At 35.2% G+C, this 25,451-nt stretch overlaps 1 protein-coding gene across 4 annotated transcripts in view; it reads left to right on the top strand.

Moving 5' to 3' along the window:
* ZCCHC4 (zinc finger CCHC-type containing 4) overlaps positions 1-22,587 on the top strand; it is a 64,015-nt gene extending 41,428 nt beyond the window's left edge. For 3 of the 4 annotated variants that reach the window (XM_069068984.1, XM_069068976.1, XM_069068991.1), the window contains 5 exons: positions 8,647-8,768; positions 9,033-9,108; positions 9,807-9,858; positions 11,894-12,038; positions 20,069-22,587. In XM_069068984.1, coding sequence (XP_068925085.1) covers positions 8,647-8,768; positions 9,033-9,108; positions 9,807-9,858; positions 11,894-12,038; positions 20,069-20,204 — 531 coding nt within the window. In that variant the 3' untranslated portion in view covers positions 20,205-22,587. Of the gene's footprint in view, positions 1-5,232; positions 5,452-8,646; positions 8,769-9,032; positions 9,109-9,806; positions 9,859-11,893; positions 12,039-20,068 lie in introns of those variants that run through there. The other variant, XM_069069001.1, reaches the window with a different exon arrangement.
* Positions 22,588-25,451: the final 2,864 nt, after the last annotated feature.

Below are 25,451 nucleotides of genomic sequence, written 5' to 3'. Positions count from 1 at the left end.
TGTTTTCTGTGGTACTTTTAAACATAATATAGTTTTCCTGCATATCTCTTTTTTAAAATCATGTCTGTTTTTTTACTATATTCTTATCTGAAATCATGATTACTACTAGTACTTTTTTTTTTAATTTTTTAAAAGCAATTGGGGTTAAGTAACTTGCTCAAGGTTACACGGCCAGTTATTTCTGGGTGTGGTGCTGAGTATCTGAGCCCAGATTTGATCCCCAGGTCATCCTGACACTAGAGCCGGTGCTCTTACTTGCTGAGCCACCTGGCCGCCCCTGACTATGATTTTTGAAGACTAAATTAGAGTTCTGAGATGATACTTCTTTTTCTTCTCTTACCAAGTAAATAGCTATCTTCCCATTATCCCTTTCAATTAATCAAGTGTGTGCCCCTTTCTGTGTTACTGTTGGCTCTTGCGTTTCTGTTTCAAAGTGCCTACCTACTTCTCAACGTTTTATTAGGGAAGCTTGGAAATCTGTTTCATTAAAGGTTTCTTTTTCCCCTATAGGGTTATCCTGTCTTGCCTGAAAGGTTATTGTTGGTTGTCTTTTTCTTTTGTTTTTTAAAATACTTTTTCCCAAGCTCTTCTCCCATTATAGGAGCAGTTGTGTGATCCTGACTGTGGCTCCTTGGTATTCAAACACTTTTTTTGTGGGGAATGAGGGGTTGGGAGATGGGTACTACTTGCATTATTTTTTTTCTTTGACATGGAAGCTCTGAATTTTGGCTATGAAATTCCAGAGAGTTTTCATTTTGAAGTTTATATTAGAAGGTGATTGGTTGATATTCTGTGTTTTCACATTGCCTTCTGGTTCTTTCCTTTTTTTAAAAAAAATATTTTTCTATTAACACATTTATTTTCTTTTTCTTTTCTTTATTATTATTATTAAATTAATTTGTTTGTTTCCTTTTAATTTACAGGATTCAATTCCACAATTCCTTGAGTTTCACATTTTGTCCCCCCCCACCCCATGGCAGCATATAGTCAAGTATAGGATCTGTAAATACTTTCACATTATACTTTAGTCAGGTTATAAAGATGGATTGTATCAGATGGAATGAAAAATGGTAAAGAGGACATAAAACCAAGCAAGAAAAGGAAAAAGATCAGGTATTTTGCTTCCATCTGGATATAAACTCAGTTCTTTCTAGTTCTTTCTCTGGATGTACACATTTCTCTCCATCATGAGGCTTTTGGGATTGACTTATATCACTACATTGCTGAGAAGAGACCAGTCTATCAGAATTGTTCATAACACATAACACATTTATTTTCTATCCCTACAACCTTTCTTCAAATTTAAATGTAACAAAAGAAAAAAGAAAAGCAGACTCTTGTAGCAAATATGTAGTCAAGCAAAACAAATTTTCATATTGTATCTGTCCAAAAGCATATGGCTAATTTTAAATCTTGAATGTATCATGACTGTCAGGTGATGAGTAACATAAATCATCACCATTCCTCTGGAAACATGATTAGTTATTGTACTGATAAAAGATCTAAAGTCTTTAGAGCTGTTTGTCATTACAATGTTGTTGTTATTGTATAAATTGTTCCCCTGGTTTTACTCCTTTTACTCTTCATCAATTTATAGAATTCTTTCCAGCTTTCTCTGAGCCTATCTTTCTTCATTTCTTATTGCACAGTAATATTCTATTTTATCCATATACTTTGATTTGTTTAGCCATTTGCTAATTGATTTGCCATATGGTTTTAAGAGATCTGGAGTTTTCACAAATTTTTGGAAATACAGTATCTAAGTTGTTTTTTGTTTTTTTTTGCCTTTTTGGAGGGCAATTGGGGTTACGTGACTTGTCCAAGGTCACACGGCTAGTTTTTGTGTTAAGTGTCCAAGGCCGAATTTGAACTCGGGTCCTCCTGACTCCAGGGCTAGTGCTCTATTCACTGCCCCACCTAGCTGCCCCTAAGTTGTTTTTTTTTTTAATTTGGCTATGATTTTTCAGGTAGTTCAGTGATTCTTAGGTTGTCTTTTCTTGGTCAGTTGTCTTATATTTTCTTCTGTTTTGATATTTCTTATTGTCTCATTGAGTTGTTTTCTGTTTGGTTCATTCTCATATTGAGAGAGTTCGATTGTTGGTTAAGCTTTGTGGGCTTTGCATAGGACAAGCTCTGCTTCTCTACTCCTGAACAGATAGGCCCCATTTGATCCTGAATGTCCTGGGTAAGATGAGGCTGGAATTCTGCAGGAATTGTCTGGCCTTATGACTTTCTCCTGTGATTCAGGCTGCCTGGATGTTGGGTTGGGATAGGGCTACTTGGATGCTAGCTTAGGATAGTCCTTCCTGGATGTTAGCTCAGGCTGAGACTCTTTGGACACTGTGCTGGCCCTCTCTCTTATTCACAAGGCTGCTTCTGACCTTTACCTTCCTCCTGCCTTGGCTCATGTCTGTTCAGGGCTTCTATAGGATTCTGCTCATTTTTTTGCAGTCCTGGACTAGACAGAGGAGTTTATAACTGATTCACTTTGGTTTCCTTTATCATTATTTATTGTAGTGCATTTTTTAGACCTCTACTGGGATTTTTGTGAAGGATCTGGGCTCCTCCAGGTCTTAACATGATGCTGTTGTTCCATAATCCATAATCCTCTATCATAATACTTTGAGACCTTTTGAAAACCCTAAAAGTCTTAGGTATTATAGAAAGAGATAGGGTAAAACTTTGATTTCAGTAAATCCAATTCAGAGCATATTTCAATAAAAATATCTGAATAGGGGCGGCCAGGTAGCACAGCGAGGAAGAGCACCGGCTCCAGTGTTGAGAAGACCTGGAGATCGAATCCCGGGCTCAGACACTTAGCACCCACCCAGAAACACCTGGTCGTGTAACCTTGAGCAAGTTACTTAACCCCAATTGCTTAGGGGCGGCCAGGTGGCTCAGCAAGTAAGAGCACTGGCTCCAGTGTCAGGATGACCTGGATCAAATCCGGGCTCAGATACTCAGCACCACACCCAGAAATAACTGGCCGTGTAACCTTGAGCAAGTTACTTAACCCCGATTGCTTAAAAAAAAAAAATCTGAATAAAGGTAGAATTAAAAATTAAAAGTCAGAGAGATTTTAATGTTTTCATTCTTGAATAGAATTTCATCACATTAATTGGTTCCATTGGGTGAAATTTTCTTTTTGTAAAAATCTCTCTCATCATCACCATGAGTGAAATATCAAGGATAATGAAGGAAAAAATGGCCTATCAGCATCACCAGTAGTGATATTCAATTTGTAAAATAGTATCTGCTTTCCTGCCCTTCCATAGGAGGCTCATTTTTGTAGCTCAGGCTATGAAATATGGATGTATGTTAGAGGTACATTAATTTTCCCTAGCAGCATGCATTTTACATCCCATATGTTTATGGTTAATTAGTACAACAACACTACATTTAAAAATAATAATAATCGCAATTAGGTTATGCAAAACTGTGCAATCAACCACTTTCCAGACACATACATTCTTTGACTCCTTGGGTAACCATAAAGAAATTACCCCCCCCCCCTTTTTTTTCCACTTTCTTCCATCTGTTTTCTTTTGTATTGCATGGAACTTGTCATATACCAGGAACTACTACTGTTCTAAAATTTCGTTTTCCAATGCTTTGTAAGTTTAAAAAAATTTCTTAATAAGACTATTTCTTTTTTCCTCTTGATATGTATATGTGTTCAAAACAGTTTGGGGATTTGAGATTTCGTTAGTCAAGACCTGTAGACCTTCTATAAACAAATGCTTTTAGAAGGAAAATTATTTGGATTTTAAACTTTTTGGTTATGTGTATATATATTTTGAAATAAAATTCTTTAATTCAGTAAAATGTATTTTTGAGAGATAGTTATGTTTTTATTTTAGTATCTAAGATGTAAAATTAGTTGGCCTTATTTAAAATATGTTAATCTTTAGATATTTGCTTAAAAAAAAAGGTGGGGGGGAATCTCTTCCCCTTATGTAATCAGGTAGGGAATAGTTGTGATGTTTTTGTATCTGTATTAAGCTGGCCTTGGTAGAATCACCATTTCCTCCATAACATTTTTTTTTTTTTTGCTTTTTGGAGGGGGGAGGGCAGGGCAATTGGGATTAAGTGACTTGCCCAAGATCACACAGCTAGTAAGTGTTAAGTGTCTGAGGCCGGATTTGAGCTCAGGTCCTCCTGACTCCAGGGCTGGTGCTTTATTCACTGCGCCACCTAGCCGCCCCCCTCCATAACATTCTGATAAAAAGATGAAGCATTTTGTAGGATCATAGGATTTAGTGCTGGTAGAGATCATAGGGATGATTTGATCCCAATCTTTCATTTCAGAGATGGGGAAACAGAGGTTTAGAGAAGATAAATGACATTTTCTATAGTCATGCACCTGTGACTCCAAATCCATTGATGTTCCAATTCTATCACATTGCTTCGAGGTGATTTGAACCCATACTGTGGATATTAGAGTGTTATCACTTTTCATTCAGCCACAGAAAATGTGTAAGGAGCAAGCTTAGAATCTTGTGTTGTAAAAACACTGATGGGTCACTGAAGTACATACATCTAGTAAGACCCCAAATTACAAATGGGCTGTTCTCCAAAATCTCATTTGTAAATCAGTTCTTAACTTAAAAGTGCTTTTTCTTTACCTACAGGACTAGTGTTATATGTATATGTATGAATATGTGCATAAATACGTGCAAACAGGAGCACACACAAACATGTACCTACATGTGTGTACACAGTAACACATTTCTACATATATAGACACATATTTGTATAAGTGCATACCATGTGTATGTATGATTGTGTACTCGTGTACATATATATGTGTTCACATATATTATATCTCCATATACATATACACATTCTAAGACCTGAAAACAAAAACAGAATGTACCTGGAGTTTGGCATTAATAATATTATGGAACCTGACTACTGTTTAGAACAGTGTTCTTTGAGAAAATATATTTCCAGTTGAGACATGGGATACCAGCAAGACATCTGCCCCAGGAACATGGGCTAACTAGTTCCAGCCCTTTAGCAGTAGTTTCTGTGCCTTTGGCTTGGATAGGAACAATGTAGTGAGAGTCAAGATTTGGGGGTATGTAGTGGGATATATGTCTGAAAAGTAAGGAAATGGAGGGACTGTAGGTAATGGTGGGACAGGAAGTAGTAGTTATGAGGTATGGCATAGAGAGGCAGAATATAGCCAGTACTGAATAGGATTTTCTCTTCTTTCCTTCCCACTTACAGACATTGATCCTGCCACAGTCCTTCTGGCAAGTGTTTGAGGCAGAATTAGAGACGGAGGTGAAATGTAGTTCTTTCCTCTTTTCCTCTACTTTTGGTCCTAGCATCTCAGATCCTCTTTCTAACTATCACTGGACCAAAGTTAAAAATGAAGTCACTTTGAATGAGCTTTGCCTTTCTGTTATTTCTTCCTGGATTGTTAAATAGCTTCCTTGTTTGTCTACTTTATGGTTCTTGGTTTTATATTTTTATGTTACATCCTTATATATCTTTAATATCACATCAGAGATATTTGGCACAGAGATGTTTAACCCAGTTGATAGTTTCTTTCTTAACCTAGCTGTGTTGATTTTATTTGTGCAAAAGCTTTTCATCTCTATTTAAATGAAATTGTTTATTTTTATCATTTATATTTTCCTTGATCCTTTGTTGAGTTAAGAAATTTCCCCCATAGTCATAGTAGCAGAAAGTAGCTGATCTTGTTCTTTTCTGTTTTCTTATGATGGGACCATATATATCCACACCCTATATCCTTTTTGATTTTGTTACATATGGTTTAAGTTGCTGGTCTGAACCTAATTTCTTCCAAATCATTTTTCAATTTTCCTAGTACTTTTTGTTAAGTAGAAAGTTATTCCCCAAATATTTTATATTCTTGAGTTTGCTGAACATTGAGTTATTGAGTTCATTTGTTTCTGATTCTTGCTTTTCTAATCTCTTCTATTGATATACTTTTAAATTTTTTAGATATTACCAATTTTTATCATTACTCTAGCTTTATAATATAATTTGATCTTTGAAAGTGCTATTATCCCTTTATTCCTACTCCCCCACCCCACTATTTCCCTTGAGATTCTCTATCTTTTATTCTTCTGAAATAATTTTGCTATTACTTCATCCTAGCTGTATAAAGTACCACTTTGGTAGTACTCAATCTATAGCATATGGTAGCAGTCAATCCATAATTGAATTTAGGTTATATCATCATCACTACCACCACCATCATCATCATCATAGCTAACATTTATATAGAAATGCTTTACAAAGATGCCATTATTATTCTTGTTACAGATGAGGAAATAGAGATTAAGTGACTTACTGCTTTACAAGTAAATGTCTAAGGCTAGATTTGAACCCAGTTCTTTACTCTAGGTCTAGCATTCTATCCACTGTTCTACCTACCTGTGTATGTATATATCATAATGATTTTTTCATATTGAGATTGCACAAACGTAAGTAATAGTAGTCCTTCAGTTATTTGAGTTTTTTCTTTAAAGAATATTTTGTAATTATTTCTACCTGAGTCTTGAGTATGCATTGGTTGATTGACTCCCAGAAGAGTGGGCCTTCTGACCCACCAGTCTACTCAGATTGGTTAACAACTAATGAGAAGAATGAATATTGTAATGAGAGGTGTACCTGTTCTAATGAGAAATTGAGAGCTATGACTCTGATTACTAAGTCTTAGTCAAAGAGACTATGCCCAGATTACCCGCACCTAGGGTAATCTAAACAAGATGGAGAATCCACTTTTTCTCAGATCTGTCTGAATAAAACACAAGGGGCCAGAATCCATCAATTCACCTAAAGTAAAATTTCTTTTACCTTCTGGACAGATCTGAATTTTCTCTCTCATTATTAGCCCAGTACTTCAAAGGCTGCCTGAATAACTACAGGGGATGACTTCTGAATGAGGGAGAAGAAAAGGGGAAAAACTTTAGTCCTAATTCAATAATTGGTTATTAACATAAGAGAAAAATAATCATTTCTCTCAGAATCTAGTGCTTTCTTTTTGCAAATAATACTAGCTTTGGGTTTTAGATAGATACTTTAAAAAAAAATAGCTCTTCTGTGCTTAATGTTTTTTAAAGTTTTACCTTTAATGGGTGTTGTACTTTATGTTAAAGACTCTTTTTTTGTATTTATTGATATAATCATGTAGTTTTGAATATTTTGTTTTTAATATGATTTCTTATAGTAATTGTTTTCTTAATGTTTACGCAAGAGATAGTGTGATATAGTTGGCAGAGAACTGGCTTTAAAGTTAGGATGATCTGGGTTCAAGTCCTACTCCTGACATGTACTATACTAACTGTGTGACCCTGTGCAAGTCACTTACTTTTTAATGCAGCCAAGCAACTCTGTAATACCAGGCTATAGAGATAGTGCTAATCTGCATTGATAGAGGAAGTTCCTTGCCAGGAAATGTCTACATTGATGAAATCATAGACTGACTTAAAAAAAAAAAAGTCAGAACCATCCTTGAATCCTTGGTATGATTAATCAGCAGCATTAATTAAACGTTAATTAGATGTCAGGCACTGAGTCAAGCCTTGGGGATACTGAAAAAAGGCAAAAAACCCCAAACCAAACCAGAAACATTGTTTTTACCCTCAAGATGCTCACATTCTGAAAGGGGAATCAGCATGCAAATAATGATATACATACAAGATTTCTATGATGTACTTGTAAGGTAATTTCAGAGGGAAAACACTAGCAGTGGGAGGGACGAGAAATTCAGCTTTTGTTCATAGTGAAATACACACACAGTCACAAATCTCACTGTGGTCTTGGGGTCTATGTACTTGGATGGGAAAAAATTAAATTTTTATTTTCTTTTAGTATTTTTTTAAAAAGTGTTATTCTGAAAAGAGATCCCTAGGCTTTACCAGATTGCTGTTAAGGTCAATGAAGCACAAAAAAAGGTTGAGAACCCTTGCTATAATCTTTTTGCCAGGATTTTATTTGATCATTTTTACATTCATTAAAGTTACTGATCAGTAATTCTCCTTCTTTGCTCAGTTCCTTTCTGGTTTAGGTGTTAGGATCATATTTGTCTCATAAAAAGAATTTTGTAGAATATTTTCTTTCTTGATCTATGAGATTAATTTATGTAGCAAATTGTGTAGCCCCTCTTTAAATATTTGATAAAATTTACCTGTTAATTTTCTCTGGACCAGGGTTGTTTTTTTTTTCTTCAATTGCAATAAAAAGATGGGATTTTCTGGGATTAGGGCTCAGTTTTTAATTCTTATAAAAATCTCAGCAAGTAGAAAAAAATTTCAAAACTTAAAATGTAAAAGGAGCAGCATAGGATTTGCATTCAGATGAACTTCCAGGTTCAAATCACAGCTCTTCTGTTGGTTACTTTTGAGAAGTCCCTTAACTTTTCTTTATGTATAAAAAACAAATTTGACCACCTTCTAATGACAGTTCATTGCATTGTAGGACTCTTTGCAACCAGCTTAAAATTTAACTGTTGCTTTTTTCATATTTATTTAATGAGATAGCTTTTCTTAATTTGCTTTAATCTATAGCTTCTTATTAAATAGTTTTACACTTATTTATTTATTTCTAATAACAATGTATGTTCTTTTATTCCAATAAATTCTTGTGCTTACATTTTCAACTTTCTAGGTAGATTATGATAATCATGCACTTTATAAACATGGAAAAACAGGTCGAAAACAGTCTCCTGTGCGTATTTTCACCAATATTCCTCCCAACAAAATAATTCTTCCAGCAGAAGAAGGATACAGGTAAGGATTCTAAGGGGACTGAAGATTCCTTGAGCCATTACAATAAAATTACACATTCAAAATCAGTAAATATTTTTGGCAGCCTACTCATTTATAATGGATTTATCCTTTTAAACTTAAATTCCTTGTGCAATTTCATTTTAAAACGAATTTGTAGATTATTCATTTGGTATAAATAGTGCTTCATATAATGCAGTTTATGCATCCTATAGATACTCAATAGATATTTGTAACTGACTATCCCAGTTAATTGTCTCTCTCTAGGTTTTGTGCTATGTGTCAGCGTTATGTTTCTTTAGAGAACCAACACTGTGATATCTGCAATTCATGTACATCTAAGGTAATATGTTCCAGAGAGTCTAAATGTTTATTTGATATATGTGTATGTGTATGTATATGCATAGACACACATGTGTGTATATAAAATGTGTGTGAAACATGTAAGATTTGATTTTTATTTAGCTGAGGCTATTTTTTGTTATGTATTCTTTGAGGAAGGCAGTAGAATTTTACAGCACACCTAATAACAGTGACACCAATTGTAGAACTTAGTGTAGTACCATACTCAAAATGGTTTATAGCCGATGATAATAATGACCATATCTGTATTCTAGTGAAATATTGTTTTCTTTAGGAAGTTACCATGATCCTTAAATTAGATCTTAAAAATAACAAGAAAAAGTAGATTGTGTAGTACAGGCACAATAAATACCTATGACCTTCTCCAAAATAAATAGTAACTTATAATATTAGTAGAGCACACCTTTAGCAACTTTGAATACTCTATAGTTAATATTCAGCCTTTAACCTGGTCATTATATGTAACCAGTATAATATATACTTCATAAGAATATGCATTCTTTTAATTGGTTCTGAATTCATCAGCAGACTTTTTTGGGGGGGAAATAGACTATGGTATATTTTAATTTGTATATATAATATCCTCTCATTTGTAAGATTTATTTTGATTTCCATTTTTAGAATTTGACATACTTACACCAACTAATAACATCCTTTTGAAAAAATTATTTTTGGTAGGATGGGAGGAGGTGGAAGCATTGCCTTCTTTGCAAAAAATGTGTCAAGCCCTGTAAGTACTAGAGAATATTTTTTTCTTTGAGAGATTATAATTATATTTAATTTGCTATTCATTTAGTAGTAATAAAAATATTCACTTGAAAAAAAATTAAAATTAAATCAGCTTCTTTTGATTGTCTCTAGAGTATGAAATTTTCTAATATTTTATTTCTGTGTTAGAGACAGAATAATGAGTACTTTAGACTAAGCCCAAGATAAATCCCTTTTTTGAAAATAAATTTTGAAAAATTATGTTCCAGTGTGTATTGATAGTTTTGAATATATTCGCATTAGAATCTTCATAAAGAATCTGATCTGAATATATTCAAGGCTTTTTTGGTATACTGGAGCCGAATTTCAATGAAGGCTTTTCTATTTGTAGGAGTTAGTATTTGAGAGCCATAAAAGACCTATTTTGTTGCCTCATTGCAGTCATCCAGGGAGGTGACTTTGCTTTCTGGAAAACTATGCCATTGGACCCCAATATTTGGAAGAGTTTGCATAGCTGGAAATCCTTTTGGGTAGGCCTAGCAGTAGATTGCCTTATGAAGATGAGTTTAGCTAAGTACCAATGGGATCATCATTAGGAGGTTAGATAGCAAAGTTGTGCATTTCTTAGTAATGTTGACCCATAATGATTTTCTTAAATTTAAAAGAAATTAGCCTTTTATTAATTTAATTATATATAAGAACTCAATGGGTTTAATACATTTAAAAACTTTTAGTATGTTGCTTCATTTTGACAGTACATTAATTTTTTTTTTGTATGGTGGTTTGGTGGAAGGGTGGGGAACCTATGATTTCATCAGAGAAGAGAACTTATGGAATGAAAAATCTCCACTGTTGCTGATTGGCAACTTGTTTGAAACTTATGGTTTTAGGAATTTTGCTTGACAAACTGAGAGATTAAGTTACTTGCCTATAATTACATAGCTAGTATGAATTAGAAGCAGAACTTGAACCCAGATCTTCCTGAATTAAAGACCAGCTCTATATCAACTATGCCAGTTCTTATTATATTTTCTTAACAGAAAAATAAGTAACTTAGGAGTTTGAAGACCTCTGTGCTATTTGCCATTATTGTGGCGAAAACCAAAGATATGGTTTCCTTTATTTAGTTTTTTTTTAATTTATTACTATTTTCTTTTTTTGTTGTGAATTTAATAACTGCAAACATTTCAATATACAAAGAACTGGAAAGAGTTGTCTAAGTTGTCTAAGAAACTGAACTTCTATTCTATACAGATTTTTTAATAGAGGGAGAGAGATTATAATTATATATCATACATAATATAATATAAATGTATGTTATAATAATATTATAATATAATATAGCAATTATAATTACCTGTATGTAATTTAACAAGGTAGTAAAAAATTATCCTATATGTTTATGTCCCCTTCACTTCCTTTTTTCTTCTGTGCATTAAAAAATGCTTTCGTGATATTATATTTTACCTATCTATAACTACATACTAACCTCTTCCCATCAAATAGTAGTCTTCCCTTTTAACAGGCATATGTTATGTATGTATAGTGTGTATGTATGTTTCTGTAGTACATATATATACATGTATGTATATACACACATGTATATATGTATGCCTATATACATGGTCTATTGTGCATCTACACGTATGCATGTGCCTGTACATGCTTATGTGCATATACATGCGTGTGTGTTTCATCTGCATTTTACAAAATCAACACAACTGATTATTTTCAATAGGACATTGGATTTCATTTTCTGTGATAGTGATGGATTTGTATTAGTTAACAGTCTTTTAATATCCCTTGTGACTAATGGTACTTTGGATGGAATATTGCTGGCTCAGTTAGAGATACATACAGTATATGATCACATAACATGATAAAGCCGGTTTATCCACATGGGATTCTAATCTATAATCTCAGCACGAATACTTTAAGTTAAGTGATTAAATGACCTGATCATCATGTTGCTTAAAGTAAGATATCTTGATGTCTGTTAAAATTCAACAGTGTATTAAATTAGAATTGTATTCTAAAATCTAATTTTTGTTTTGCAGCTTGGATTCACTGCAGCATTTGCAATTACTGTGCACTTCCAAATCATTCATGTGCAGATGTTAAAGATGGCTGCTTTAAATGTGGTGAAGCAGATCACAAACGTACTACATGTCCTAATTTCTCTACCTCTAAAAGAGCTAACAAGTAAGTTGAATTATTTGAATTATTTTGTTTACTAGGAGAAAAAAACAACATGATAAACATACTTTTCTCAAGTAATTATGTAAGGATAACCGAAAAATTATTTGGTAGTCAAGAAACTTAGACGTGTTAAATCAACTATTTCTATAATTATTTATGAGAATATGCTAAATATTTTTTCATATAATTTTATTACAATCACTTACATGGTAGGAAGATGGAAAATGTGGTTATGCCTTTGATAAGCTTACATTATGTATATATTACTGATTTTTAAGTAATTTTATTTTTATTCTTTTTATAGTTTTCATTTTATTCCCCCCACACTTCTCCCACTTCCCACAAAATGCCTCTCCTTTCTCTTCTCCCTAACTCTCATTTGCAAATAAGTTTTAATAGTGGGATATTATAGTAATGACAATAAATAGAAAAAACCTTATTATTTCAACTAAGTGATGCTAAATTGACATTTTAGTTTCTGGAAACATGAAGTATTTTTAGACCTGGAAAGGACCTTAGTGGTCATGTTATTCTCCCCTATTTAAGGTTTCTGAAGATACAACAACAGAGTTGACCTTGCTTGAACATCCTCTGATTATTAATATCAAACAGGAAGATGTTTCTATCTAAATATCTGTGTTTCTGTTGAGGACCATCATTCTTCCAGATTCCCAGGATTGGAACTTCAATTTTATCCTCAACTCCTCATTGTCCTTCACTCTGCATTTGCCAAATCTTAACAGTTTTATCTCCATAACATCGCTTACCTGTCTGCTTACCTGTACTTACGTCGCTACCACCTAATTCAAGCCCTCATCACATCTCATCTGGACTTTAAGTGGCTTTCTAATTGGTACTCCTACCTGAAATCTGGTTCCACTTCAATCTATACTCCATCTAGCTGCCAAAATGATTTTTCCTTTGGATTTCTCATTATACATTACTCCCCTTCTCTTGGTCGACAATTCAGCCAAACTGGCCTTATTTCTGTTTTTTCACACATTGCATTTATCCCATTTTTGTTCCTTTGCACTGGCCATCCCCCATACCTGGAATGCAATCTCTCATCATCTCTAGTTCATAAAATCCCTCACTTCCTTCTGTGTTCTGCTCAAGTCCTGCCTTCTACAAGAAACCTTTTTTTTTCTTTTTGGAGGGGGGAAGGCAGGGCAAGTGGGGTTAAGTGACTCTCCCAAGATCACACAGCTAGTAAGTGTTAAGTATCTGAGGCTGGATTTGAACTCAGGTCCTCCTGACTCCAGGGCTGGTGCTCTATTCACTGTGCCACCTAGCTGCTCCAAGAAGCCTTTCTTGATCTTTAAACTGCCAATGCTTGACCTGCCTAACCACTTTGTATTTATACTGAACTTACTTTGTGTTTATGGTCTTCGCTGGTAAAATATAAGCTTCTTGAGAGCAGGGACTCTTTCATTTTTTGTTTTTCTATCTCCAGTGCTTAGTATAGTACCTACCACTTGGTAGGTGTTTAATCAGTGCTTATTGATTTATTGACGTATGCTCACTAAAGGTATTCATCATTGTCACAAAAGAGAATGCATCACAGAGTCCGAACCAAAGAGGAATTCCCTGAACATGGTCAAGTCCTCTAGATACTCTTGGTTTTAGTTGACATTGTATTGATTGGATCAGATCCCTTCACATTGAAGATCCTCTTCCTAAATGAAATCCATAATCATCTAAAAGTTATTGGCAGGATTTATCTCTATAGAAGAAGCTGTATCTATATACATAGATATCTGTTTCTCTGGAGTGAAAGATCCATCTATCTATTTATCCATCTGTCTCTTTCAAAGACACTGCAAATGTATAATGAGTCAGGCCCAGAATTAAACAGGAGGAGGAAAGTATACTGGATTACCTTTGGGAAACTGCTGAATTTTTTTAATGATGCCCATCTTCTCCCTGAAATTAAGGCCCATCTTTTTAACATCCATGGTCTTCTGATTTTGTTTCGTGGCAGTGAGTCATTAAAGTTGAGCATCATCCAGAGGGTAGTGGAGAGGTACTTGGTTGGCATGAACAGCCTGTACAGCACATTATAAGCAAGGCTTGTGAAGAAGAAACAGTGTAAAGAATTTCATCACAGAAGTGTACCATCAAAAAAGATGAGCAGGTTACATAGCAAGAGTGAAAAATTGGTTGATATCCTGCATCAGAGTATCAGAAGGACTCAAGAAAAAGTCCTCAGCTTGTAGCTGAGAGGGATGGGGCCTCCTGTGGGCAGATTTATGGGAGGATGGGTAAGAGAGAGGCATGTGAGAGACGTGTGCAGATCAGTTGCAATCTGTATCATTCAAAGAATACTTACATAAGCGACATCATAGATTCATTGAAGTACTGCAGCATCTTTATGCTAACTAGTTCACAGGGTTGTTATAAGGAAACTGCTTTGGATGCCTAATAGCATTCTATATATGAGAAATATTATTTTTCGTCATTTTCTTCACATCTTCCATTACTTGTTCTCACTCATTTTAATTTTCCTTTCTGTTAAGTCAACACAGAATCATAATTAGAACTTGAAGGGATACTCAGAGGTCATCCAGTTGAACTCCTTTAATTTACAGGTTAGTAAACTGAGACCCAGGAAGAGTAAGTGACTTGCCTTTGTCCTCCAGGTCTCAATAACTCCAGGATAACTGAACAAAATCATATTAAAATATTTTTCTTTGGACCTCTTTAAGAATAAGATACACATTCTGTTGTCTGGATAGTTTAAACATAGTCATGCTATGGCAGACTGTCTGGACTTTGCGTTTTGAATTTTTTCCAACTCAGTGTTCTCTAAGCAACAGGATGCCTGAAAATGTACCACACACACACACACACACACAAATTTTCATTCTTTGTTGTTCCTTATAAATCATTCTATTTCTCTGGATTTCCTCCCAGGTGGCCTGTTTGATGATAGTACATAGCACTTTAATTGAGGGACATCATTTAGTAACTCAGATTACTCAATTTTATTCATTGTTGGAGATTTCATCATCTCAGTATGATATAAAGAATTAATCCTGTGGGAAGTGATATGCTTGAATAAGTCTAAAATAGTACTTTATTTTTTTTCTCCCTGAAGATTCCAGCTTATGCTATTGTTCCCAATTAACCCTAAGTATTGCTTTCAGAGTATTTTAATTATAGTGAAATTACAATGCCTTGTTCATAGTAGGAGTTTAATATATGTTTCTTGACTTGAGTTTTATTGATTTCTAAGGCTAAAATAGGAAGTGATTGTTTTTGGAACATTTTTTAAAAGATTCCGTAATTCTAGCAAGAATTTTTATTCCCTTTTACTATGAATATAAGTTTATACTATTTTAAAAGCAAATATATTTTTACAGCTACTAATTTCTTTTGTGATGAACTGGAATGAGACTGACTCCCTCTTGTGGTTATCTATCCAATTTTTAAAAATTACCCAAGAAATTATAAAACTTGAAAGAAATATTGCATATGTATTGATTCTTAGAATATGTGAAAAAAATTGATGATATTTATGGACTTTATTTCTGGAAAATCTTGTTTTATCATTAGTAAACTTATGGTTTGATGGCCATTTACTAGATACATTTTTAAAACAAAATTGAGTTGTTTTTTCAGGGTATCACTGAGTTTGCTATACCATTACTTTCTTTCTCTCTCTGCTACATCTTTACTTTTTAATTAGGAAATTTTCCTATACCTATTTTGTTTTTAAAAAATTAAGCAAAGCAGTGGTTACATAACTGGCACATTAAAAACATAAAGATTTTTTTTTTCTCCTGAACTATATACTATGAAACGTAAATATAGGGAAATATAGAGTAGAGTTGCTAAAACTCTGGGCTCATCAGAATTACAGATGACGCTAAGATAGGAGTGCTAGCTATCACTCTAGATAAGTTAAGCTGTAAAAAAATTTTATATACAAGCATTAGAGTGAATTTAATGAGATGAAATTCAAGACAGATAAATAGGAAGTCTTATACATGGGCACACACACAAAAATCAGATTAACAAGTCTGAGATGGGTTAGATATGGTAAGATAGCAATTTATCTGAAAAAAAAATATATAGAGGTTTTAGCGCATGGTGAATTCAATTTGAGTCACTGGTATGATGTGGCAGCCAAAAGAGCTAATTGACTCTTAAGCTGCATTTAGGGAGGTATAGCTTCCAGGGATAAGGAGTGATAGGGCTCTCAAAACTTTGCCCTTGTCCGATTTGTCAGGAGTATTGTACTCAGTTCTGGGCATTATATCTTAAGAGGGATATTCATAAACTTGGGGAGCTTCTAGAAGAAGACAACCAGGATTATGAAGGGCATTGAATCCATCCCATATGAGTTTTTTTTACCTTGGAGAGATGTAGGGGACCATGAAAGCTGTGTACAAGTATTTGAAAGGCTGTCATGAGGAAGTATCACACTTATTCTCTTTAGTCCCAGAGGACAAAACCAGGAGGAATGAGTGTAAATTGCAAAGAGGCGAAGTTAGGCTTCACGTGGAGACCGTCAGAGCTGTCCAGAAGTTAAGTGGATTTCTGCTGTGAGATTTGGTGGGTTCCCCTTCTTGTAGGTCTTCAAGCAGAGACTACATGGCCACTTCAAATGAATGATACAGGGAAGGATTGCTTGTGTGGGATATGGATTAGACTATATGGCTCCTGAAGTGCCTTCACTCTCTCAAATTCTGTGATTCTGCAAAATGTAAACCCCTAAATATCCTTGAGAATTAGCAAATATTGGAAATGAAGCATAATCAGGCAAAATTGTCACCCATAGTCACTTGTACATAACATTGACCTGTAAAAGCTTAAGAAAAACTAGTGTTTTTAATAAATTGGTGTGTTTTGTTTTGTTTTTTAAGATCAAATGGTAGCATTTTAATACAATGTTATCACTATTAGCCATACAAAAGTTATACCCAACATCATCTGTTTATGGGAACACACAGCAGCAACATGAAAACTGACTATGTTTTGCAAACTGACAGTGAATTTGAACCATTCTTCTTTTGAATAGATACATTTCCCCATCTCAACCCTCATTCCTTAAACCTTCTCACATTACTCACCAGCTTCAGGAACGTTTATTAAGAAAAGCAGTATTTTTCATAAATGTTCCTATACCAAATACTCATAATTTTTCAACTGTAGAGTGAAAGCTCTCATAATATGAAAATCTGTTAGAAGAAATTAAAACCACTTGGAAAGAGGATGAAGTATAAAACTGCTGTTGTTCTGTCTGCAAGTAGAAATATCCTGAAGATAGTTTCAGTGATCATCAAGAAGATAAGCTTATATCCCTATGCCATTATCTAATTATAAAACATAATCATTTAGCCACCTTTTTGAATATTAGACAAAAAAGAACAAAAGTAAGATAGTAACCTGTCATAGGACTGCCTCTGTTGGAACTCCTCAGATGAAGAATGAGAACAGTAACAACAATAATAATAATAAAATAATATCTACTGACATATTGCTTTAAAATTCACAAAGCTTTTTGTTGCTATTGTTCAGCCATGTCTCCTCTTTGTGACGCCATTTTGAGTTTTCTTAGCAGATACTGGAGTGGTTTGCCATTTTTCTCTCCAGTTCATTTTACAGTTGAGAGTGGAGTGACTTGCTCAGGGTCACACAGCTAGTAAATTTCTGAGGCCGGTATTGAATTCAGGTCTTCCTGATTCTAAGCTTGGCACTCTATCCACTGTGCCACCTAGGTGCCTGAAGTTTAATAGTATCTTATTTGAGCCTCCCAACAGACTTCTTATGTAGGTACTACATAGTTATTATTCTTATTTTGCACATAGAGAAAATGAGACTCAGAGATTATATGACTTGCCCAGGGTTACAGAGCTAGTAAGTTTCACAAGACAGAATTTGAACCAAGGTCTTTTTGACTCCAAGGCTGGTACTCTGTGTACCATGCAATATGTCCAGGCCATTGACACATTCCTTCTCTACTTACTTTATTTTCCATGGCATTGACCACCCTAAAGGAACAGAGTATGTTTTTAATATTGGAGTTTCAAACTCTCACCATTATTCCACTGCCATGCTTTTTGTTTGCTTCTGTTTACTTCCAGGAGGCAGAGAATTAGCAAGTGAATGGTAAGAGGGCTGGTTGGGTTATTTAAATGTACCTCCTAGGCATTGTTACTCTATTTGGATAGGTATTTTCAATCACTTATCATATTTGGCTAGACTGGAAAATGCTTAGGGCAGTTAGGTGGTGTAGTGGATAGAATGCCAGGCCTGTAGTAAATTCAAATTCAGCCTCAGACACACTAGCTGTGTAACCCTAGGGAAGTCACTTAAACTTGTTTGCCTCAGTTTTCTTATCGGTAAAATAGTTGGAGAAGGAAATGGCAAATCACTCCAGTGTCTTTGCCAAGAAAACCCCAAATGAGGGTCACAAGGAATCAGACATGATGAAAATGACTGAACAACAACAACAATAGAAGAAAATATTTTAGGATAAAAGTTTACAAGCTTAAAAAACTTGAATACAGTAACTTGTTTATAAAAATCTGATAGAACAAGTCAGCTTAGCAGTAAAAAGCCTCCTGGAGACCTGTGACACAAGCCACCTGAGCAGAAAACATTGGCCTGAAGAATGTTTGGGTTTTCTCCCTCCCCCCCGCCCCGCCCCGAGCAGTTTATAGCAGTGGTCTTCATTAGCATTTTTCTTGAGGTTCATATTCAGATTTTGGGGATAGTTATATATTTAGAATGAAATTTATAAAATTTTGCATTTGCTTAAAAAGACACTATTATTTCTTAATTAGTTTTAAAGTAGAAGATGGTATTGCCTTTCTATACTTTTTTCATTTTGTTCCCTTTTTTTCCTCACTTACCTTCTATCAGTGACCTAGACCCTTTCAATCAAAAGTACCTAACTTCTAAGGATGGATGGGAAAACCACAGTGAGGAGATAAAGAAATCAGATACAAGCTGAGTTGGAGTAGCTGACAAGCTTGTGAAGGCTTTAAATACACTTGGGCCCTTGATGTAGGTGTTTCCACCTTTGACACATCAAGAAAAAGCTTTGCCTTTGGTATCTTGCAACTTGCTGTGTTTTGTGAAAGTGAATCCAATTCTTTTTATTATAGAATAACCATGGGAAGTGGACTTTGCTGCAGACTATGCTAGTGACAAATTCATAAGCATACAGATTTCTTCAGAAATATGATAAACTACAGAGTTCTTTGTGTTTGTGTGAAATCTTTCTTAGCCACTAATTGCCTCATGTCAGTCAATCAGTAAACATTTATTAAGCACCTACTGTATGCCAGATACTATATAAAAAGAAGCAAAAGATAGTCCCTGCCCTCAAAGGGCTAACAATCTAATGTTAGTTTGGAGAACACCAGAGTGAAAAGTTCAATGCTCTTTACTCTGGTTTCATACTCTTATAGGGCAAGTTTCAAGTTAATCCTTCTTTAGGTCATTGGTATTCATTATTCATTGCTTTAAACTAACTGCAGGCTTCCAGGAGACAGTGACCATGTATTTTATATATTCTATGTAGCATTTGTCAGAGTTGTTGAATTTAATAAGGAATGGAAAATTAACTAGAGAGCTTATAAAATGGGCCTTTCAATTGTCATCCCCATCTGTTATGCTTTTGCATTTTTTTTTCACTCTGCTAACTTCCCAAGTCTTAGTCCTTTTTCTAGAAAATGTAATTCAAGGATTTGAAGATTGAAGTGCTGAGCTGAGCAGTATGGATGTTAAAAAATAGTTTTTCATTGGCCTGTCTGTTTAACTCTGTGCTGTTTGTCCTCGATAGACTGATCTGAATCACTAGTAACCATCTTTCAAAGAAATTTGTTTTCCCAAACAACGTTTTGCTTGCTCAGGCCTCTAACTCCTTGTTATTACTGTTAGAATTTTATGGGCATATATTGTACAGTAAATTTTTTAAAACTCTTGTACTTGCTTATTTGGTTAGCTGGTTAATTGGATAGCAATGTATTTGTAATTCACTGTGCTTTTTCTATAACATAATTTAACACCTTGTTTTGCAGGGCTGTCAGGAAACAGAAGCAAAAAAAAAGTAACAAGATGAAAATGGAGACCACTAAAGGACAATCTATGAATCATGCAACTGCTACAAGGAAAAAGAAAAAGAAGAGAAGAGGACATCAATATCCTTACTCCTAAATGTCCAGTGACCTGAGAATAAGATTTACAGCTTAACCTTTGGAGTCATTTTCTGAAAGTGCTATACTGGACTTAAATTCTGTTACTTTCAGAGATGTGCACCTTGAGAAACTTAATATTGTCAAACAGTGTGCTCTCTGTAGTATAGGTGTTCTTAACCTTTTTCTGTGTCAGGTCCCCTTTGGGGTTCTCTAAGTCTGTTTTCTGAATGATGTTTTTAAATGCATAAAACAAAATCCTTAAGTTATTAAAGAAACTGATTAAATATAGTTATCAGTTTTTTTATGTTCACATACTCCTGGTTAAGAATGCTTCATCTAGTAGATGAGGGCTATGGTGAACCTGTTAGGAACCCAGATTCTTTCTTTGGTTGGACTGTTCTCTTGGTCACTTTATTTCCAAAAATCTCAGTACTTACTTTGTAATTGGGCATGATTAATATAGCATTCCTATGCAGAAGAATCTAGATAAAGATGGATGTGAAAGTCTATAATGTTTTGTCTACAATGACCATTAAAAGTATAATAAGATTTTGAAATAATATCTATTTTTTTTCACAAATTTTGATCCAAAGCATTAAATAACAGTAACAACAGTAATGCATTTAAAGCTCCCTTGAAAAGTACAATGAGCATATATCATTGTTTTCAGCTGGTATCTGATATAACTCAGTATTTTGAAAGAATGCTCTAAAAATGTAAAGATTGAAGTAGTTACCTTATTAATACATCATTTTTAAAGCAAAAATATTTAGATGTCTGATGATATTAGTATTGAGATATTTCTGGTTTTTTTGCAAACTTATACATAATGGGCCTACCAGCTATCTATCTCTATCCAAAAGTAGTTTTCCTTACATTTTATTTCCTCTATATTTTATGTTCTCATGGAAAACCTGTGAGCCTCCTTTGATGGCTATACCTTTTTTGTAAGAGCAGCTCATTACCATACCTTCACATACAGTGGGATTCTTATCCATGTCTCTCTAAAATCTATAGATCTGTCAAAGATCTGTCTATTGGACTGAACATCTTACTATAGACCACTTAAAGTTTTTTTACTATGAGTACAGGTTATCCATCAACATATTATTTCTTAGTTTCATTCATGACTAGCCTATTAACTTTGTGGATTATTCATATCTAAGAGATATACTTACATGGTCAAATATGTGCTTAAGGGAAATCATGGAGGATGGACTTGAGTTGGGAGAGGCTTGAGGCTAGGGACAATGAGGAGGTCACAATAGTCTGGGCAAGAGATGATAATATCCTTAAACTAAGGTGTTGGCTGTGTTAGTAGACATAGGGGTTAGATGCCAGAAATTCTGTTGAGGTAAAAGCAGCAAGATTTAGCAACTGATTGGATGTGTGGGGTGAGGGAGAATCTGTCAGGCTCCCTACATAAAATGTGAACTCCCTGAAGGCAGTTATTTTTATTTCTGTCTTTGTATCCCCAATCCCTTTTACGGTGCCTGACATATAATACAAATGTATAATAAATGCTCGTTGAGAATGAATGAATGAATTAATTAATTAAAAAATATTTATTAAGTTCTTACTAGGTGCCAAGTACTGTGACAAGTCCTAGAGACTGATAAAGAAAAAAAAAATGAAAGCTTCTTAAGAAGTTCACACTAATTTGGGGAGGCAACACCTATAAAACAACATTAGCTGTAGGGTGGATGGAAAGACCTGGAACTCAGGAAATGTTTGTGGAACAGCAGGAAGGCATTGTCACTGGATCAGAGTAGATGGGAGGTGGGGTGGCGGGAGGAGGAGAAGGTGTAAGAAGTTTGGAAAGATAGGGGATTGGGGGAAGGTTTTGAAGGGCATCATATGCCAAATAGAGGATTTCATATTTGATGCTGAAAACTTCACTGGTGGGTCCTTAGGGTACATCAACATGTCAGGTGCAGCGGCTAGGAGCCAGAACGGTGGAGTGCAAGGGCCTAAGGCCCAGAGTACTTTAGGATACAGTGTCAGGGTGGGTTGATACAAGTATTTGAAGGGGTTTCACGTGGAACAGGGACTTGGCTTGTCCTGCTTGGCCATTAAAGAAAGAATTAGAGGCAATCAGTAGAAGTTACAGAGAGGCAGATTTCAGCTTGGAAAAAGGAAAAGGAAAGCATCCCCACAATTATAGCTGTCAAAAAGTTAAATGGACTGCCTTAGATGGTACTGCTTTCCTCCCAAGGAGTGCTGGTAAATGCTTAACAACTAACTGGACCTCAAAAAAAATGTATTCAAAACACAGTTTTAGTTAAATCTGTATTATTAATGTTTTCTCCACTTTCTTAAATCTAATCAACCAACAAACCAATAAACCAAGCCCTGATTTTAGCATTTGCTGATTTCTGGGGTGTTGATGCTTACTCTGAAAACCTGCTTCCTCTTCACTGGAGATCTTCAAAGAGAGTTGGGATAACCCCTTTTCAGGCATGTTGGAGAGGGGATTCTTTTCCAGATATGGTTTTGGCTAAATAGCCAGGGTGGTTCCTTATATCTTGAAATTCTATGATACTGTGAAAATTACACGATTTCAAATTTTGAAATCCTAACAGCTTTAAATTTGAGTGGGGAAGTTAATTCTCCTAGAAAGTTATTGAGAGAATGTAAAACAATGGTTCTCAAACTTTTTGCTCATGGTGCAGTATTCTTTGTAGTAAGGAATCACGGCACATTGAGCACTTAAGTTGGTAACATTATGGGAGAATAAGGAGACTGGAGCATCTGCAGTTTCCCTTCAATAATAGTAGCTGTTTTTGTTGAGGTCTTTGGGAGTTCAAGGTCTGATGTGTTTTGAGGTTAGTGTAATAGATACGTTTTGTTTGTTGTGTGAAAACTATTCTTACCATGTGATATATGCTGGATAAGTAAAATTTATATTAAAATTATTTATACTTTTTAAAAAATGAAAAAATCCACAACTTCACAGCACACCTCACATAACTCAGGCATGGTATACCCTTTGAAAATCACTCATATTAAGGAAAACCAACTTCATTTTTAAAATCAGAGGTTTTTAATTGGTAAATCAAGACAATTTAGGTTAAATCACACTGCAGAGACCAGACCATAACTTACTCTTACTGTTTGAAGCACCGCAGTTTAGGATTTGTGAGCTGATAAAGATTGTGGGAGATGGCAGCAATGTAAACCAAGCAGATCAGATCTCAACATTGTGAAGGGTAAATTCAATCCATTCATCTGCTTAGTTACAGTGATTCTTAAAACACCCTACTTTGTTGATTGAGTCCATTACCCTGTAGTACCATTTTACATTTGCAAATTGCTTAGCAATTTACAAAATGCTTTTTCTTTTCCATTGAGAAGGGAATTGGAGGGAGAAAAAGGATTGGGGTAGGATAGCAAAAAAGAAAAGAGGGTCATTGAAGCATCTTTCAAGTAAAATGTGCAAAAGAGAGCAAAAGGAAGAACAGAAAGAATCACAAATAGGACAACTGTGAAAGTTACATGTTGAATTTATTATATGCATATGTATATATATATATTTGCTTTTTGGAAGGGGGAATGCAGGACAGTTGGGGTTAAGTGACTTGCCCAAGGTCACACAGCTAGTAAGTGTTAAGTGTCTGAGGCCGGATTTGAATTCAGGTCCTCCTGACTCCAGGGCTGGTGCCCTATTCACTGAGCCACCTAGCTGCCCCCAATATGTACATTTTTAAAATCAAGTTGTACATAATCGAGATCTGCAGTTTCATTTACTAAGTCCGTAAACACTACCTACTCTGTACCAGGCACCATGCTAAGCACTGGGGATACAAAAAGATGCAAAATGGTCTCTACCCTTAAGGAGCTCACAGTCTAATGGGGGAGACATCAAACAAGATACATGCAGAAAATAATTTTTAAAAGGAAGATACTAGAATTCAGAAATGTTAGGAAAGGTTTCTTGGGACAGATGGGATTTTAGCTGAAACTTAAAGGAAGTCTGGGAAGCCATTAGGTGGAGATGATGAGAGAAAGCATTCTAGGCACAAGGGGATGGCCAGAGAAAATGTCCAGAGCACCAGATCTTTGTGGAACCAAAAGAAGGCCAGTGGAACCGTATCAGAAAGTAGATGGTGGGGAGTAAAGTGTAAGAAGATTGGAAAGGGGTCAGTGGGGGACAGTTTTGAAGGACTTCAAATGCCAAAAAGTGAATTTCATATTTGATCTTAAAGGGAGCCCCTGGAGTTTATTAGATAAAGGGTAACATGAATTGGACTTGAAATTTAGGAAAATCACTTTTTGGCAGCTTAATGGAGGATGGATTGAAGTGAGGAGACACTTTAGGCAGGCAAACCCTACAATGATATTTCAGTAGTTCTGGCAATGAGGTGATGAGGCCCTGCACCAGAATGGTAATAGTGTCAGAGGAGAGAAGAAGGCATATATAAGAGATGCTGCAGGGGGGAAATTGATAATTGGTATTGGATTTGGGGGGGTGAGAGACAGTGAGGAATCTAGATTGTAAGCCTGAGGAACTGGGAGGATGAGATTACCCTAGACAGTAATAGAAAGGTGGCAGGGGTGGGGCTGAGGATGGGGGTAAAGAATTGAGAGGTAAAAATAATAAGTGCAATTTTAGACATGTTGAATTTAAGATGTCTGCTGGACATCCAGTGTGAGATGTCTGAAAGGTAATTGGAGATGTAAAAGTAGAGGTCAGCAGATTAGGTGGATTTGAGAATCATCAGCATAAAGATGATAATTAAATCTATGGGAGATGATAAGTTCACCAAGTGTAATAGTATAGAGGGAGAAGAGTAGAGAGCTAAGGACTGAACCTCTTGAGACCCTCAGGGTAAATGGGCCAGATGACCTGGATGAGGGCCTATGTATATTACAAAAATGTCCTAAAGAGTTAGTTGCCACTCTACATTGGTAGATGGAATTTTCTGACCGGAGTTCCTTCCACTAATGAAATCACAACTCTAGACCAAAGATAGATGGACTGTTGTTCAGTCATTTTCAGATGTGTCAGACTTTTGAACCCCATTTGGGGTTTTCTTGGCAAAGATACTGGAGTGGTTTGCCATTTCCTTCTCTAGCTCATTTTTACAGATGAGGTAACTAAAGCAAACTAGGTTAAGTGACTTTTCACAGTCACACAGCTAGTAAGTGAAGCCAGATTTGACCTCAAGAAGACGAGTCTTAACAGGCCCAGCACTCTATTCACTGCACCACCTAGCTGCCCCTATCTGTCTAGATAGATAGATAGATAGATAGATAGATAGATAGA

Source organism: Petaurus breviceps, unplaced genomic scaffold (assembly GCF_028583685.1).
Source record: "Petaurus breviceps papuanus isolate PSGF00001 unplaced genomic scaffold, PetGlider_PUasm1.0 140, whole genome shotgun sequence".
In the NCBI taxonomy this organism is placed as follows: Eukaryota; Metazoa; Chordata; class Mammalia; order Diprotodontia; family Petauridae; genus Petaurus; species Petaurus breviceps.
The sequence above is the reverse complement of the archived record's forward strand: the minus strand, read 5'-3'. Positions and strand labels throughout refer to the sequence as shown.